Source organism: Saccopteryx leptura, chromosome 3 (genome assembly GCF_036850995.1).
Source record: "Saccopteryx leptura isolate mSacLep1 chromosome 3, mSacLep1_pri_phased_curated, whole genome shotgun sequence".
Classification (NCBI taxonomy): Eukaryota; Metazoa; Chordata; class Mammalia; order Chiroptera; family Emballonuridae; genus Saccopteryx; species Saccopteryx leptura.
The window spans coordinates 94,104,489-94,120,903 of NC_089505.1; the positions used below are offsets into that span (position 1 = coordinate 94,104,489).

Consider the following 16,415-nt stretch of genomic DNA (forward strand, 5'->3'; position numbering starts at 1 on the left):
CACTGCACCAGTAAGATCGGCAGGCTCTGAATAAGCAGGGAGTGGGAGGGAAGCAAACATCTAATGAATGAGGGCTCCTGAGCAGCAGAAGTCATGGAGTGAGTATAATGACCATAATTCAGCCGGGAAGCAAAATTAACTAACTTTTATTCCAAACCCCTCTTTGGTCACATACAATGCCTCCTGGTGGAGCTATAACTGGCTATAATTAGAGCCACAGAGCTGTCATTGACTAAGCACTTATAAGGTGCACGAGGGAGGAGGCAGAATGGTTAAGAGTGTGGATTCTGGGGTCAGACGACTTGGGTTTGAATGTGGGCTCTGCTCCTCACTCGCCATGTAACCTTGGGCCAGTTAATTAACCCCTCTCTGCTCGCTTCCCTCATCAGTAAGATGGGCTTAGTAACAATGCTCTCCCTATAGGTTGTTGTGAGGGTTCAGATACCCCTTCTAGCATAGTCCGACGCTCCATCCACTGCGCCACTGCCTGGTCAGGCTGAACTTTCTTCTTTTTTAATTTTTATTTATTTATTCATTTTAGAGAGGAGAGAGAGAATGAGAGAGAGAGAGAGAGAAAGGGGGGGAGGAGCAGGAAGCATCAACTCCCATATGTGCCTTGACCAGGCACGCCCAGGGTTTTGAACCGGTGACCTCAGCATTTCCAGGGCAACGCTTTATCCACTGCGCCACCACAGGTCAGGCACTTTCTTCTTTTTTAAATTTAAATTAATTTAAATTTAAATAGTTACATATAACTAGTGGCTACTGTACGGAGAACTTTAAGCCCATTTTACAGAAGAGTGTGAGAGGGTTAACTCATTTTAAAAACGAGGGTTAGATCCCTGGCCAGATAGGTTGGTTGGTTAGAGTGCCACCCTGATGCACAAAGGCTGTGGGTTCGACCCCGGTCAGGCCACATACAGGAACAGATTGATCTGTCTGTCTATCTCTCTCTCTTTCTCTCTATTTCTCTCTATCTAAAATACTGTTTTTAAATGAGGGTTAGAGGCCCTGGCCAGTTAGTTCAGTCGGTTTGAACAGTGTCCCTAAATGCCAAGGTTGCAGGTTTGATCCCCAATGAGGGCACATATGCTGGGTAGCTCAGTTTGATAGAGTGTCTTTCGGATACCCCAAGGTTTGGGCTTGATCCCAGGTGAGGGCACATTCAAGAATCAACCAGTGAATGCATAAATAAGTTGAACAACAAATTAATGTTTCTCTCTCAAATCAGTTTTTATAAAAAATGAGGAGTAGAGGGTTAAATATTTTGCTAGACGTACTCAACCCCAGGAGCAGAGTCAGACTGTGGACCCAGGATTCCTACCCAGAACCCCGGTTCTTCTCCGTGTTATATTCCCTTTCTGTTTATCATACTTTTTGCAGAAATTGTTTAATGGTTGCTGACTATTCCCTAATTCATAATGCCATGTGTGTGTACAACCCACTTTGAAATAAATGTGCAAGACCTATGTAAAGTCAGCTGTAAAATTTACCAAAGGAATTATTGATAGAAGAAGACCTGTATAAATTAAAAAAAAAAAAAGTAGCCTGACCTGTGGTGGAGCAGTGGATAAAGCATCGACCTGGAATGCTGAGGTCGCCGGTTCAAAACCCTGGGCTTGCCTGGTCAAGGCACATATGGGAGTTGATGCTTCGTGCTCCTCCCCCTGTTCTCTCTATCTCTCCTGCTCTCTCTCTCTAATAAAAATGAATAAATAAAATCTAAAAAAGTAAATAAATAGAAATTAAAAAAAAAAGTACTACGTTTCTGGCTAAGCAAGACTCAGTATTGCAAAAGTACCATTTCTCCCCACAAGTTATCTCTGGATTCAACAGAATTCTACTCCATATCCTAAAGGGAATTGCAATGAAATTTGATTCTAAAGAATGTGCTAGAATAGTCAAAACAGTTTTGAAAACAAATAGTTGGGGGGTGGGGTGGACTTGTTCTGCACATATAAAAATAATGAATAAAGCGAAAATAATTAAAAGTAGGAGGCTGCCACAGGAGTAGACAGTGAAAAGTTAAACAAAATAGTCAGGGAAGGTGGCATATTAAATTGCAAATCTGTAAGGGACCGTGAATGCACGTGGGAAATGAGTTAGCCATCCAAAAAATAATAAAATGATTCTTACCTCAAGTTACATATAAAATAAAGATATAAGCATTAAAAAAAAAACCCAGAAAGTCCTAAAACAAAGAATAAACATACTTTTGTAATATTAGATTAGGGAAAATGGAAACTCTAAAGAAAAATATTTGACTACATAAAAAATAATTTCTCAATAGGAAAAAAACCACCAAAAGCAAAGTTTCAAGGTCAAGTGGCACTGAGCAAAAACAAAACATAACACCCCCAAAAACAAAAAACAGCATTACTACAAACAGGGTTAAATTCTTTTTTTCTTTTCTTTTTGAGAGAGAGAGAGGAAAGGAGAGAGAGATGAGAAGTGTCAACTCGTAGTTGCGTCACCTTAGTTTTTCACTGATTGATTGCTTCTCATATGTGCCTTGACTGGGGGCTCAAACCGTGCCAGTGACCCATTGCTCAAGACAGGGACCTTGGGATCACGTTGATGATCTCTCGCTTAAGCTGGTGACCTCAGGGTTTCGAACCTGGGACCTCAGCATCCCAGTTCCACACTATCTACTGCCGCCTCCAGTCAGGTCAGGGTTAAATCCTAACAAACAAAGAGCTGCAATAGATAAGAAAAGACAAGCATCCAGGAGGATTGGGTGGTGGTTATGAATGGGCAATTCACAGAAATAAGAAATACAAGTGGGTAATAAAGATGTTCAGCCCTGGCCAGTTAAAGTGTCATCCCAAATCAACAAGTTGCAGGTTCAGTCCTTGGTCAGGGCTCATATGGGAAGCAACCAATAAATGCACAACAAAATGGAACAACAAATGAATACTTCTCTCTCTCTACCTCTCTTTCTCCCCTTCCCCTTTCCTCTCTATATCTTTCTAAAATCAATTAATAAATTAAAAGAAAACTTAAGATGTTCAGCTGCATTAGTAATCAGAGAAATATCATTTAAAGCAATTAAGTACTGTTTTCATTAACTGGACTGGCAATAATTTGACTAATTATAACCTGTGTTGGCCAGCATGGTAGAACAGTAAATTGACCCAACCTTTTAGAAGGGCACATGGCAGATTCCGACCAGACTGTAAAGATGCATGTTCTTTGGCTGGGCAGTTCCACTCTAAGCACTCACCCTGCAGAATTACCCCCCCCCCAGAGATCTGCTGATGTTTGTTGCAATGTTGGTGTGTAATATGAAAGAATCGGAGACAGTAGCCATATCTAACAATGGTTAAAGCACAGGGACCTCATACTTTAGGATGCAATGTGGTTATGAAAAGTAGTATAGTGGACCTGTATGTAATGATATAGAAATGTATACTTGATGTATTGTTAATTTGTAAGACTTTTTGAACTAGTATAGAATGATACTATTTCCTTTTTTTTAAAACCTATGTAGACAAGGAAAGACTTGGGAGGACATACACACACACACACACACACACACACACACACACACACAAGCTGTTGGCAGTGGGAAACAGGGAGCAGGGGTTTTAATATTGATACCGCTTCCACATCACTCACATTTTTTTTTTTTTTTCATTTTTCTGAAGCTGGAAACAGGGAGAGACAGTCAGACAGACTCCCGCATGCGCCCGACCGGGATCCACCCGGCACGCCCACCAGGGGCGGTGCTCTGCCCCCCAGGGGGCGATGCTCTGCCCATCCTGGGCGTCGCCATATTGCGACCAGAACCACTCTAGCGCCTGAGGCAGAGGCCACAGAGCCATGCCCAGCGCCCGGGCCATCTTTGCTCCAATGGAGCCTTGGCTGCGGGAGGGGAAGAGAGAGACAGAGAGGAAAGCGCGGCGGAGGGGTGGAGAAGCAAATGGGCGCTTCTCCTATGTGCCCTGGCCGGGGATCGAACCCGGGTCCTCCGCACGCTAGGCCGACGCTCTACCGCTGAGCCAACCGGCCAGGGCATCACTCACATTTTTTATGATTGAGCAAATATTGTTTCTGGAATAATTCTTTTTAAGCTATCTTAACCTAAAAAAGGAGTCTGAGCTTGACATGTGGTAGTGAAATGGATAAAGTGTCGACCTGGAATGCTAAGGTCACCAGTTCAAAACCCTGGGCTTGTCTGGTCAAGGCACATATGGGAGTTGATGCTTCCTGTTCCTCCCTTTCTCTCTCTCTCTCCTTTCTCTAAAATGAATAAATAAAATGGAAAGAAAGTTGTCCGAGTTCCAGCCATGGCTCCCTCACTTAGCTAAAAATCACAGTGAAGGACTTAACTTCTACTGGCTTTAGCCACCTTCTCTATTTAAAAATAAATAAATAAAACTTTAAAACTTTTTCATGTTTTTCAAGTGTGGTGGTGGGCATGGCTACTTTTATAATGAAGAAAATGAATGAGCCCATTTTGCTTTTTAGGAAGGGAGTTACACCGGACCTTTGAAGAGCCTTCTAGCTCTAGCATCTAAGCCTCTCTGATCTCAGATTTCAGTGGATTTTGAAATTAAAAGAAACCCCCCTCCCAAGCCCGGAAGTTGGCGCTGTGGTTCTCGGTAGTGAAGTGCCCGGGAAGGCTTTCCGCCGTCGCTGAGAGCGGTGGGGTTTCGCTGGCCACTGCTCTTCCCTGCACTTCTGGAAACCTTTCCTCCTGGAGCTTGGTTCTGCCCGCCTCTCAGGAGGCAGGGCGGACCCCGAGGGCCTGAGGTCTGTCCCTGGCCAGCAGGCCTGCTGGCAGGACTACTCCGGGCCGCAGAGAAGAGAGACTATTTTTGTTGTGGGGGCTGAATGGTTGGCCTCTCTCCAAGAGCGCGTGCTTGTTGGTGTGGTTGATGTCTTGCCTCCTGCTGCTGTCTCCACCACTGCTTCAGAAAAACACTTGAGAACACATTTGTCTAGCGCCAGGAGCTTAAACCTGAGATGAGTGTACAGGGATGGGTGCTCTTTTCTTCTTTCCTTCCCCCTTCTGGCCCCAGGAAGGGCACCAGCAGACCAGAGTGTGGCTAAACTGAAGGTGGACAGACTTCTCCTAGAGCTTTACTTGAAAGGGGCCCCGCCTCCTCACTGGTTGCAGAGAACCCAGCCCCAGTATCTGGGCTTCCTTGGCCTCCCCTAAGCTGGGAGAGCTGCCCTGGCCTTCATCAGCTGGGGGGTGTTTGCTCAGAGCTGCACTTTGTCCCGCCTGCTGTCCAAATCTTTGATCAGTACAGCCTGAGAACAGTGTCCTTCTTGGTTCATTGGTTCAGGGCTTGACATGAGCCTGGCATGTACGCAGATCCATATCCAGCCTTGTCAGGTTCCGCAGGTAAAGCCAGTGTCGCATGTCAGCCTCCGGTGAGAAGGCCGTCACAGCAGGTGCCTCAGCCCATCGGCCCTTAGTTTGTGCAGAGGAGCTGCCGGAAGCAGGGCCACCATGTGGCACAACTCCGGGGGCGGGGGCATTTACACTGGGCACTGGGGTCATTTATGTAGACAACAATCTATGTACAGTGCCTGCGGTTTTGTAGCGCGGTGACCCTGGCTCAAAGCCTGGTACCACCTGATACCGATGCACGGACCACGCTTCCTCACCAGCCGTGGGTTGTCATCGGGCAGAACAGTAACAGAGTGCCCTTTGGGGCCTGGGCTGTGAAGACACAGCGTTCGATCTCTAGAGTCTAGACCAGGGGTCCCCAAACTTTTTACACAGGGGGCCAGTTCACTGTCCCTCAGACCGTTGGAGGGCCGGACTATAAAAAAAACTATGAACAAATCTCTAGGCACACTGCACATATCTTATTTTAAAGTAAAAAAACAAAATGGGAACAAATACAATATTGAAAATAAAGAATAAGTAAATTTAAATCAACAATCTGACCAGTATTTCAACAGGAACTATGCTCCTCTCACTGACCACCAATGAAAGAGGTGCCTCTTCTGGAAGTGCAGCGGGAGCGGGGGCCGGATAAATGGCCTCAGGGGGCCGCATGCGGCCCGCGGGCCGTAGTTTGGGGACCCCTGGTCTAGACCATCCAGTGCAGGACGAGCAGCCGCGCATGCAGTTTGAGGTGTAGACTCTGTCGGTCACCGCGAGTACGCCATGTACTTTTTCTGAGCAAACTCGATTGCCCGACTTCTGTAGCCCTCCTCTTTGTCCATTTCTAATTTGGGGTTGTTTCTCCCCGTTCAGTTGCAGAGCTACTTTGCTGCATGTGAAGATGAGACCCCCGCCATCCGGAACCACGACAAGGTCCTGCAGCGTCTGTGTGAGCACTTGGACCACGCCCTGCTGTATGGGTAAGCTGCGACAGTCCCTGGAGAAGACAGTAGGGCACAACAGGGCATGGCTGAGGTCACGCTTAGCCTCCAGAGAGAAGTCCCTGGCCTTGCCCGCCTTTTATTTCTTCCTTCCCTTGGCAGAAGGGTCCCAGGCTGTCTGTTGTTATCCTGGTAAATTGTCTCTGAGCAGGCATAAATGACCGGGGAGAGAATTAGCAGCAGACGAAACAGTGGTGTGGAGGCAGGAAGGGATGCTGTTGCCAGTGGGTCCCTCTGGGGATCCATTGCTTTCGGCCTTGAGCTCACGGCTGACACAGCTGGTAGACCAGCTGACTGCATCTTCCCAGCAGAGCCCTGCTTAGGTAACAGCAGCTCCTGTTCTATTTTCTCAGACTGCAAGACCTCTCATCTGGCTACTGGGTGCTCGTGGTGCATTTCACCCGGAGAGAAGCCATCAGACAGATTGAGGTGCTGCAGCACGTGGCCACCAACCTGGGACGCAGTGAGTAGTACCAGATTGATGTTGGGAGGGACCAGCTCTGCCATCCCTGTGGGTGGCTCGGGGCTCAGGTGTGGCCTCCCGATCAACCCTGGGAGGCTGACTGCCTCTGATGTCCAGAGGCAGCGGGGTACTCAAATGCCAGTGCCCTCCATGAGGCCCCTCTTCCCCCCGCCTATGGCAGTCTGTTGGGGCATTGTGGGTGGGGCAAAGGAGGGTGAAATGCTGAAGAGAACCAGACTCCTGGCAAACCCCAGCCTGAGCGCAGAATGAGTCTCGCTTCCTTCCCTGAGCGAGGATCAGTGTTAGCCTACAGGATCACACAGAATCATTGAATTTATCAACCCACCCAAAGTGTGCAATCTGCCCCATTGATCAGAGCTTCACGGGCAGCCACAGGCTAGAGTTTGACTGGGAAAATGAAGATTTCAGGGTCCAGAGGCAAGGCTGTCGGAGTGCATGGTCCCCTTGGCTACTCTTTCTTTCCTTCCTGCGCTTGCTTGGCCAGAAAGCCGGCACCCTGGCAGACCTTCCTCCCAGTGACTCCTGCCCTGTTCGCAGGCCGGGCCTGGCTGTACCTGGCCCTCAATGAGAACTCCCTGGAGAGCTACCTGCGGCTGTTCCAGGAGAACATGGGCCTGCTGCACAAGTACTATGTCAGGTGAGTGTCCACTCTGCCTCACGTCATCCCAGAGCTGCCCTTGCACCGCGTCCCAGAGACTCTTGTCACATGTGGGCACCAGGGTATGCCACATCAGAGGCCTAGCCTGGCATTGCATGCTGAGGACACATGCCACGGGGCCATCAGAGCCTGTCCTGTGGCGGCTCTGGCCAGGAGTCCTGGTAATCCTACTGGGCTCGTGTCAAGCAGTTTGGTGCTCTGCCTGATCCTCAGATGCAACTAGAATGGACACCCTGGGCTGGGGTTGCTGCAGGGACAAAGTATTTATAGCAGCTGTTGCGAGCCAGATGGGCCTTAGGCTGCAGGTCCACATCTGAAAGCACACAGGGTGAAGTGCTGTGTGGCCCCAAACCCAGGAAAAGAATGCTGGAAAGGGGTGGGTGCAGGTTGCATCAGGCTGGGTCCCCTCCGGGACTGCAATGTCACATGTCACATTTCATCACAGCCGACTTATTGGTGAGGGAGGGCCAAGCTGGTAACTAGACCCAGAACCACCATCGTCCCTTCTTGTGTCTCACAGGAATGCCCTGGTCTGCAGCCATGATCACCTGACTCTCTTCCTGACCTTGGTATCTGGGCTGGAGTTCATTCGATTTGACCTTGATTTGGTGAGACCCATGGCTTTCACTGCTTTCGGGGGCAGAGGAGTGGGTAGGCTGGGCACGTGGTTTCATTTCCCAGGTCCCTCTCAGGGAGCCCACTGGGTGTCACGGGGCCTGAGCAGGATTCAGGGTCTGAACAGTGGGACTGAGGGGAAGAGGGTGATTTTTTTTTAAGTGAGAGAGGTGGTAAGACAGACAGGAAAAGACTGCAACTCGTGTTGCAGCATCTTAGTTGTTCATTGATTGCTTTCTCATGTGTGCCTTGACTGGGGGCTCTGATGAGCCAGTGACCCCTTGCTCAAGCCAGTGATCTTTGGTTCAAGCCAGCAACCTTGGCTTCAAGCCAGAGACCTTTGGGCTCAAGCCAGTGACCATGGGATCATGTCTATGCTCTCATGCTCAAGCTGGTGACCCTGTGCTCAAGCCGTCAACCCCACACTCAAATTAGTGAGCCCATGTTCAAGCTGGCAACCATGGGGTTTCAAATCTGGGTCCTCAGCATCCCAGGCCAACACTCTATCCACTGCGCCACCATCTTGTCAGGCATCCTCTCTTGATACAAGGCCAGATTTCCTGGTTCAGCTGACTCCTGGAGAAAAGCCACGCTGCCTAGAGCAGGTTAGCGCTGAGGCACTCTCCTTGATGTTTAGGACGCGTGTGTTTGAGAGGGACAAGACAAATTCATCCCTGCGCCTCCTGGGGTCCTGGAATTGTCACCAGCACTGTATTCCCTGGCCTCCCTCCTCACGTTGTCATGCGTCCCTCACTATCACACACTAGAGAAATATGGTGCTAGCCCAGAACAAGCCGAAGGGGCCCAGAGCGCCTCGCAGACTCAGACTTACCAAGACGATGCAGCTTCCCCGTCCTACTAGAATCACCTGCCAGGGGTCCTGCCCTGGCAGCAGACTGGAAAGGAACTTAGCTACTGAAAAGTCACAGAAATCAGGGAAAATAAGCAAGGAAGGGTTAGAAGGCATCGCTGGGCTCTGTCATCTCTGTCAACCTCAGGTCCAGCTTTAATAGCCACAACCATTCACATTACTCTTTTTAGCAGCTTGTTCCTGAATTTAGTGCCTTAAGCCCATTGGTTTCCCAAAGAAAAACTGGATTGGGGGAGGGTGTGACAGGCAGATGACGGCTCCCGCACGTGGACTCTGCCGACCAGGGAAGCCCTTGTTTCCAGCCCCCGCGAGAACCCCCGCCACCCAGACCTGCCTTCCCCCTCTCTCCTCAGGACGCCCCTTACTTAGACTTGGCGCCCTACATGCCCGACTACTACAAACCACAGCACCTGCTGGACTTTGAAGACCGCCTTCCCAGCTCGGTCCATGGCTCGGACAGCCTGTCCCTCAATTCCTTCAACTCTGTCACCTCCACCAACCTGGAGTGGGATGACAGTGCAATTGCCCCATCCAGTGAGGGTAAGTGGTCCTGGGGCAGAAAGGACCCAGCCTCTGCCATGAAACTGATTCTAGAGCCACTAGCGCCCAGCCGGGTGACGTCCTTCTTGGCTTAGTTTTGGTCTGATACTGAAATCATAGTTGCATAGGGTCGGCTGTTTTCCCAGACCTTCATTTCCTCCGCATCCCTGTGGTGGCTGAAAAACTGGTTCAGGGCAGAAAAAGCCAAACAATCTTATAAATGTTAGGACCCTTTTCCCGAAGGCTACAGCCACATGCCGGGCAGTTTTTCTGAGTGAGGGCGGATTAGCAGTGTGACCTGGAATCTTCCCGTCACGTAGGGGTGAGCGTTCCTGCCCTGGGGAGGTTGTCCTGCCCTAGATCCTCACCAGAAAGAGGCCAAGGAACTACTGGAAAGAGAAGAAGACCAGATGGATGCAAAGTTTAGGGGGAAGCCTACCACCATTTTTCATGAATCCATTCGATTTCTGGGTCCCTCCTGCACTTGCTAGGGTTTCAGCAGCAGTTGTACCCATTGCGTCAGAGACTGAGAAGGAATGTCTTCATGTCCTGATAACATTTGGGGTCTGGATCCAAAAACTTATTGGAACAGCCTGGCTCCCTTCCAGCCTCAGGCCTCAGTGTTCATTTACAAAGCTGGCCGTTTCCCCTCCATCCATCCCATGTGGGAAACCAGATGTCTCCATCCCTGCGCCCCACCGCACCCCCAGGGAAGGGTCTCCAAGCCCCAGTTCAGCCCCTGGGACTCCCTAGAATTGCATCAGCTTTGAGACCTTGACCTTCTGTATTTCTAATTGTGCCATGGGCCGTGTCTCAGGAAGAGGGCAGTCACTTTCAGACTTGCTGCTAGCAAGATTCGGATTACTCCTTGTATAAGCGGCAGAAGGTGGCTCAGTCTCCTTGGGCTGGGCTTATGGGCTGTCTCAAAGACAGAGGGACGGGCCTCTAAGGAGCACCCCCCATCTCAGCTGCTGGGTACGGAGGGAGGGAAGACAAGAGATAGAAAAGACGGTCAGGTGCAGGTGGCCCCCATTCTTCTCCACCAGAACGTCTTCCTAGCTGGTTGGAGGCCTCCAGGCCGGTGCCTGAGCTGGGGCAGCTGGGGTCCTAATACGTTCCTCTGAGGTTGGTTATCGGAGGAAATGTAGAAAGTTTCATTTTTTCCCCCTCTCTTGTTTTCTCCATGTCTCCCACCCTGGTGCCCCCACCCTCCCTGTCCGTCCACTGCCTGTTTCTAATCTTCAGTTTTGTCCCCGTTTTTGTAGATTATGATTTTGGAGATGTGTTTCCAGCAGTGCCGTCTGTACCCAGCACAGACTGGGAAGGTGGGCAGAGTCCGCTGTTACCCTCTTTTCCTGTTTTTGCAACGTTTCCATGCCAAGCTTGCTGCATGATTCAAAATCAGCTCATTATTTATAATAATGTCAATGATCATAATAAAGCCAAGTTTGGTGTTCTGATCGATGGAATTCTGCAGTAGGAGGACTTGACCATTAGCCCTAGGCAAATTCCTTGTCCCGTGGCCTTGTGGAGCCACTAAGGGACTGCTTTTCAGGGACACACAGGTCACTCTTCCTGATTCCGATGCCAGTTCGATGTAACCACTAGATGTGCACAGGGAACCAGCACGTGGGGCACTGGTGGCCTGACCCAGCGAGTGGAGACTTGTTCTGGAAAGTCATGCCTTTGAACATGTGGGTTGTGAATTCCTGTAGGTCAGATGTTTTCCTGCATCAGGAAGCAAAGGCAGAGGGCTTGATTCTTTCAGTCCATTCTTAATGGCTTCCTCTTGGATTTTTTGAAAGAGATTGAGGTCTAAATGAGGGAAATTGCCAGTACAGGTGAAACTTCCCACCGGGAAATTTCTCTTTAAGTTTTACGCCAAATTAAACTAAACTCCGCCCACCCTCCCACAATGTCCACTAGGTGGCAGTAGTGCTTGGGCATTTTCCTGCCTGAAACCCCCACATCTGGACTTGTGGGAATTTGTGAAGCTCTTCTTTACATTCCCATGATTACTCAAAGCATAGGGCACGTTTCTGAGAAGGTTGATGCTTCCTCCTTAAATCTGAGGCCATAATCAGGACCCTGTATTACAGACTCTCTTGCCCTGTGGGCCACTTCCACGTGGGGTGCTGTGGAGTGCCAGCCTCTATAGGAGGACAGATATATATATATGGGATATATATGGGGCCATATATAGTGCTCTCCCCAGTGCTCCGGAGCAAGCCCCCCTTATAAGAGCTGTGATCTCTAAGTAATGGATGACAGGTGATTTTTCTCCCCAAGTATCATGTATGAAATTACTTAAGTTTGAGGGAAATAAGATGACATTGGGAAAAATAAATTGTCATCTGGCCAAGAGAGTAGCATCAGAGTCCCACGTGCAGCTGACATTGGCTGGAAATCCAGAATTCCATCATGACATCATTTGTCCTCTCAGCCTCTCTTCTTGCAGCCGACGTGCTGGGCGTTGACATTTCCCCTCTGGTTCTAACAACTAACCCCTCCTGACCCAGCTACCTGTTGCCTGTTGTGGTTGCTTGACCAGCGGGGCCTGACCTCCCTCTGCAGCCCCACAGAGCTCCCTGTGGCCTGAGAACTAACAGCCCAGTCGCACCGCTTGCTCAGGCTGGCCGGGTTCCAGAGCAGGGTGAGATTTGTCCCAGCGGTGATCTCCGGCTTTTGAGTCCTCGGGCACCAAAAATGTCCTGAACCCGCAGTGGCCTGTCCCTTGGGGAGGCTTGGTCTTCTCCTGAAACCAGGAGGAAAGCAGGACTTGCAGGCAGCTCCAAACTCTGGGCCCCTGGGTCAAGTTTGGGGCCACTGTCCCGTGGTCTTCAGCTCATTTGCAGGACTGGTGGGTACTTGACATCCATCACGTCCGGTGGTCTGCTCGCTCACCTCTCGGACTCCTCCATTGAGCAACTGCAGATGTCCAGGGGCTGGAACAAGAGTGTGTGGGCTTGGCAAGAACCTTCTCTGAGATGGAAGGGCAAGGTTTTCTGCCTCTGAGAACTGAGGCGCTGTGGCCCCAGGACATCAGAAGAAAGTCTCATCGGTTGCCAGTGTTTTTCCAGCAGAGCTGGCAATTGCCTTTAGCCCCCTCTTTTGTCCTTATATTAAAAGACAATGTACTTTTTAAAAATATATGAATGGTGTGCTGTGTCAGCAGACAGCCGCCAGTGGTTTCCAAGATGCACTAGGCAGCTGACTGCAGCTGGGCCCTTCCGGATGAGGCTGAGGGTGGCAAGCAGGCTTGCCACGTCTCCTGGGCAGATAATGGCCCATAAGATGTGCATAGGGTGGCTAATGGAGCGTGAACAGCCTCACCATTAACCCTCACCCAGGCTGTTCCACCAGCTCTCTGCTTGGGCAGTTCCCATCTGCCACCAGATAAATGGCCCGAGTGCTTTTCCTGCTGCTGCTCCCTCCTCTCTCTGTCCTCCTATTCCAGTGACCTGGGAAGGACTGCTGGGGTCACCTACTCCGCTCTGACAGGGCAGCATCATTCCCCACCCATCCTCTCCCTGGGGGGGGGGCGGGGGGGGGGTCAGGGGGCCAGTGTGCACCTGAGGCAAAATGAAACGGAGTTCCTAGCACTCCCTTTAAAGGGGCACCTGGTCCTGCCCCCTGGAGTGTGCTGGCGGGTTGTCAGGAAGAGAAGCAGCCGCTGAAGGCCCACCAGCCATCTGTTGGGGGCAGCCCCTCGGCACACTTTTCTTGTCCCCTTCACCCTTCTCTCTCTCTCTCTCTCCCCTGTGCTCTGGCTCTTTCTCTGCGTTCCACCCTCTCTCCCCTCCCCTCCCCTCCCCTCCCCTCCCCTCCCTTCTCCTCTCTGCCTTCAGCCCTGCACCCTCATGTTCTCTGATTTCAGTTCACTCTTTTGCTCCTTGTTATCTGCCCCCATGGGGGGCCCTTCGGAGGACTGTGGGTATCTCAGCCCTGCCAGTGCCTTGTGGTGCTGAAGGGGCCGCCGGGTACCCCCTCTAACGCCCTCTAGTGGAGGTCCCTGGCCTCCCCTGACAGGTGTGCGGCCCGTCTCCTCTTTAGACACTGAGCTCATCATCCTTGAGGGGCCTTAGTTTGGAGCTCTTAACTCAACTTGGCCAAACTGCTGTGGCTCTCGAGGGCTCCCAGTGGTAGTGATAATGGTGGTCCCCCTAAGTCGCTTTTAAAGAAGAAATCCCGTGTCCTGTTGGGTTGGGGCTTCTACTCTTGAAAGAGGGCCACCCCAACCAGACTTCCCTGGGGAGAACTCGCCTGCCATCCTCAAGAGGGAAGGCGCGCCCTGGGGGCCCGGGGCCCCAGATGGCGCCTGACGGCCTTGTCCTATCCCTGCTCTCCCAGACGGAGACCTCACAGACACTGTCAGTGGCCCCCGCTCCACCGCCTCCGACCTGACCAGCAGCAAAGCTTCCGCCAGGAGTCCCACCCAGCGCCACAACCCCTTCAATGAAGACCAGGCCGAGACCGTCTCGTCCTCCGACACCACCCCTGTGCACACCGCCTCCCAGGAGAAGGTGGAGGCCCACACCCCGGAACCGCTGGACGCCTGCACCGAGCTCGAGGTCATCAGGTCAGCAAGGGCAGGGGGAGGTCAGCTGAGCCTCCTGGTGTCCATTCTTTCTGCTCCTAACATCATGTTTCAGTCCACGCAGGCAGCCGGGCAGCCGCCTGGAGACCAGGCACCCCCTTTCTTAGTAGTACTTTGAGCAAGAGGAAATAGCAGGCCCGGAAGACAAGAGACACAGGCAACAGCCCTGCTGGTTCTGGGGCCTGTGCAGGCTGCTGGGGCATCTGTCCAATCCACCCAGGACCAGAAAGCACTTTCAAACTGGACTTCTCTCCAAGGGGGTTCTTGGGCCTCAGTGCACAGTTTCTGAGATTTGGACTAATTCTAGTTCAGCAAGGCTCAGTCAAAGAAAGGTATCTTTGTCATATCAGTAGGAACGTGGAAGGGGAGGAGGAAGGTGGATGACAAGTTGGGAAGCTCTTGGCCGAGACCTCCTGGCCTCCTTGGGTCCTGCTCGTGAAACTGCACACTGAGTAAGAAGACGTGCATGTCAAACGGCCCCGGAGGCTTGCTTGCCCGAGACAGGGGAGTTGCCCTCCAGTGACTGGAGTGAGGGGTCCCCCTCCCACAGGCTGGTTTGAGTCCAGAGCAGCTTGAGCTGCTCAGACCGAGGGTCACTTAGCCAGGCCCACTCCAGCTAACTTGGGACCAAAGAGTAGGTGCCAAGAGTTTGAGCCCAAAAGGCTTTGAGTGTATTTCTGGCTGAATTGTCCACAATGATACCTAATGGGAAGTGAGATCAGCTCAGGGTCTGTTGCCCACAGCCTAAGGAAAAGGCTAAGCAGAGGGGCCATGGGTCTGACCAACCGTGGCCTGTTTCTGCTCCCTGGAGCACCGCTGGCTGGATTGCAGGACCCACCGGGGGGGTCCCCTGGCTGCTGCCCTCTGTGCCTCCTCAGGCTGCCCTCTGTGCCTCCTCAGGCTGGCCGCTGCCCCCTCTCTCAGCCATGAGGCGACCTCAGGACCTGAGCCACTGCCACTGCCCCCGGCCCAAGGCCCCGCACCCAGCACTGCCCTGGACCACTGACGTTCTGGCCATGCTCTTTGAGGTCACACACCCAGGGCCACCTCTTTTAATCCTGCCCCTCTAAATTCCCCCAGTACTGTGGCGCTCGCATGTTACTTCTCCCCATTACCTCTGTCCCAGGGTCACCAAGAAAAAGAAAACTGGCAAGAAGAAGAAGACAAGATCAGATGAGGAAGCAAGTCCACTTCACCCAGCCTCTGCCCAGCACACCAGTGCCAGGAGAGGGGACGGTGACAGCCATGGCAGCAGCCCTGGCCCTGGGCGGGGCTCCCCAGACACCACCTGTGCCTCCCCCCCGGAGAAGGGAGAGGGGCCCGGCAGCACAGCTGAGAGCGGCGAGCACTCAGAGCCCAACCGGATGGACCTGCTGATCCCCGAAATGAAGGACACCTCCATGGAGCGCTTGGGGCAGCCCCTGAGTAAGGTCATCGACCAGCTCAATGGGCAGCTGGACCCTCGCACCTGGCGCTCCCACGGCGAGCCCCCAGACCAGTCCTTTCGGACTGGCTCTCCGGGGGATGCCCCGGAGAGGCCGCCATTTTGTGACTTTAGTGAGGGGCTTCCGGCCCCAATGGACTTCTACCGCTTTACCGTCGAGAGTCCAAGCACTGTTACATCAGGTGGCAGCAACCATGACCCTGCAGGGCCTAGCCAACCGCTGCATGTTTCTAGTAGCCCTGCGGCTGCTGGCCAAGAAGAAGAGGGAGGAGGAGGAGGAGAGGGACTGGCGCCTCGGCCCCTAGAGGACACCCAGGGGGAGGCTCAGGAGCCAGACACCCAAGAACTGAAGACCCAGTTGGCCCCGGTCGGTGAGGGGCCTGTGCCCGAGCGGGAGCCTGGGACGCAGGAGGCTCTTTGCCAGCCCAAGCGAGACCAGCCCAGCCCGTGCCCGAGCAGCGCGGAGGACTCTGGGGTGGATGAGGGGCAGGGGAGCCCTTCTGAGATGTCCCACTCGGCCGAGTTCCGGTGAGCAAGGCTTCTGTGCTGCTTGTGTGAGAGACACTCTCAGTCCTTGAAGCAGGGGGCACTTGGTGTCTGTCCCCCAAACAAACCAAGCGTAACTCCCAGAAGACCTGACCTAGGATGGGAGGAAGGAAGGGGTGTGATCCCCCGCCCCCCCATTTGGCTCCTGGTGAGGGGGCAGAGCCACTATAACTTCACTGCTTCTGGGTGCCTGTCCCTCCTCCCGGTGCCCGGTGCCCATCTGCCTCTGGGTGGGTGTACCACCCCCCGGTGGCCGAACCCCTTCCGGGTTCCCATACCGCCCCCCGGGTGGCCATATCGTCTCTTGGTGGGTGT

General features: G+C 52.3%; 1 protein-coding gene across 2 annotated transcripts in view; it reads left to right on the plus strand.

Annotated features, from left to right (window-relative positions):
- The window catches only part of PLEKHM2 (pleckstrin homology and RUN domain containing M2), a 44,571-nt gene that overhangs the window by 21,914 nt on the left and 6,242 nt on the right, over nt 1-16,415 (plus strand). The window contains exons 2-9 of one of the 2 annotated variants that reach the window (XM_066375156.1): nt 6,218-6,324; nt 6,699-6,808; nt 7,367-7,466; nt 8,008-8,095; nt 9,327-9,513; nt 10,779-10,838; nt 13,864-14,092; nt 15,237-16,082. In XM_066375156.1, the coding sequence (XP_066231253.1) occupies nt 6,218-6,324; nt 6,699-6,808; nt 7,367-7,466; nt 8,008-8,095; nt 9,327-9,513; nt 10,779-10,838; nt 13,864-14,092; nt 15,237-16,082 (1,727 nt within the window). The remainder of the gene's footprint in view (nt 1-6,217; nt 6,325-6,698; nt 6,809-7,366; nt 7,467-8,007; nt 8,096-9,326; nt 9,514-10,778; nt 10,839-13,863; nt 14,093-15,236; nt 16,083-16,415) is intronic. The other variant, XM_066375157.1, reaches the window with a different exon arrangement.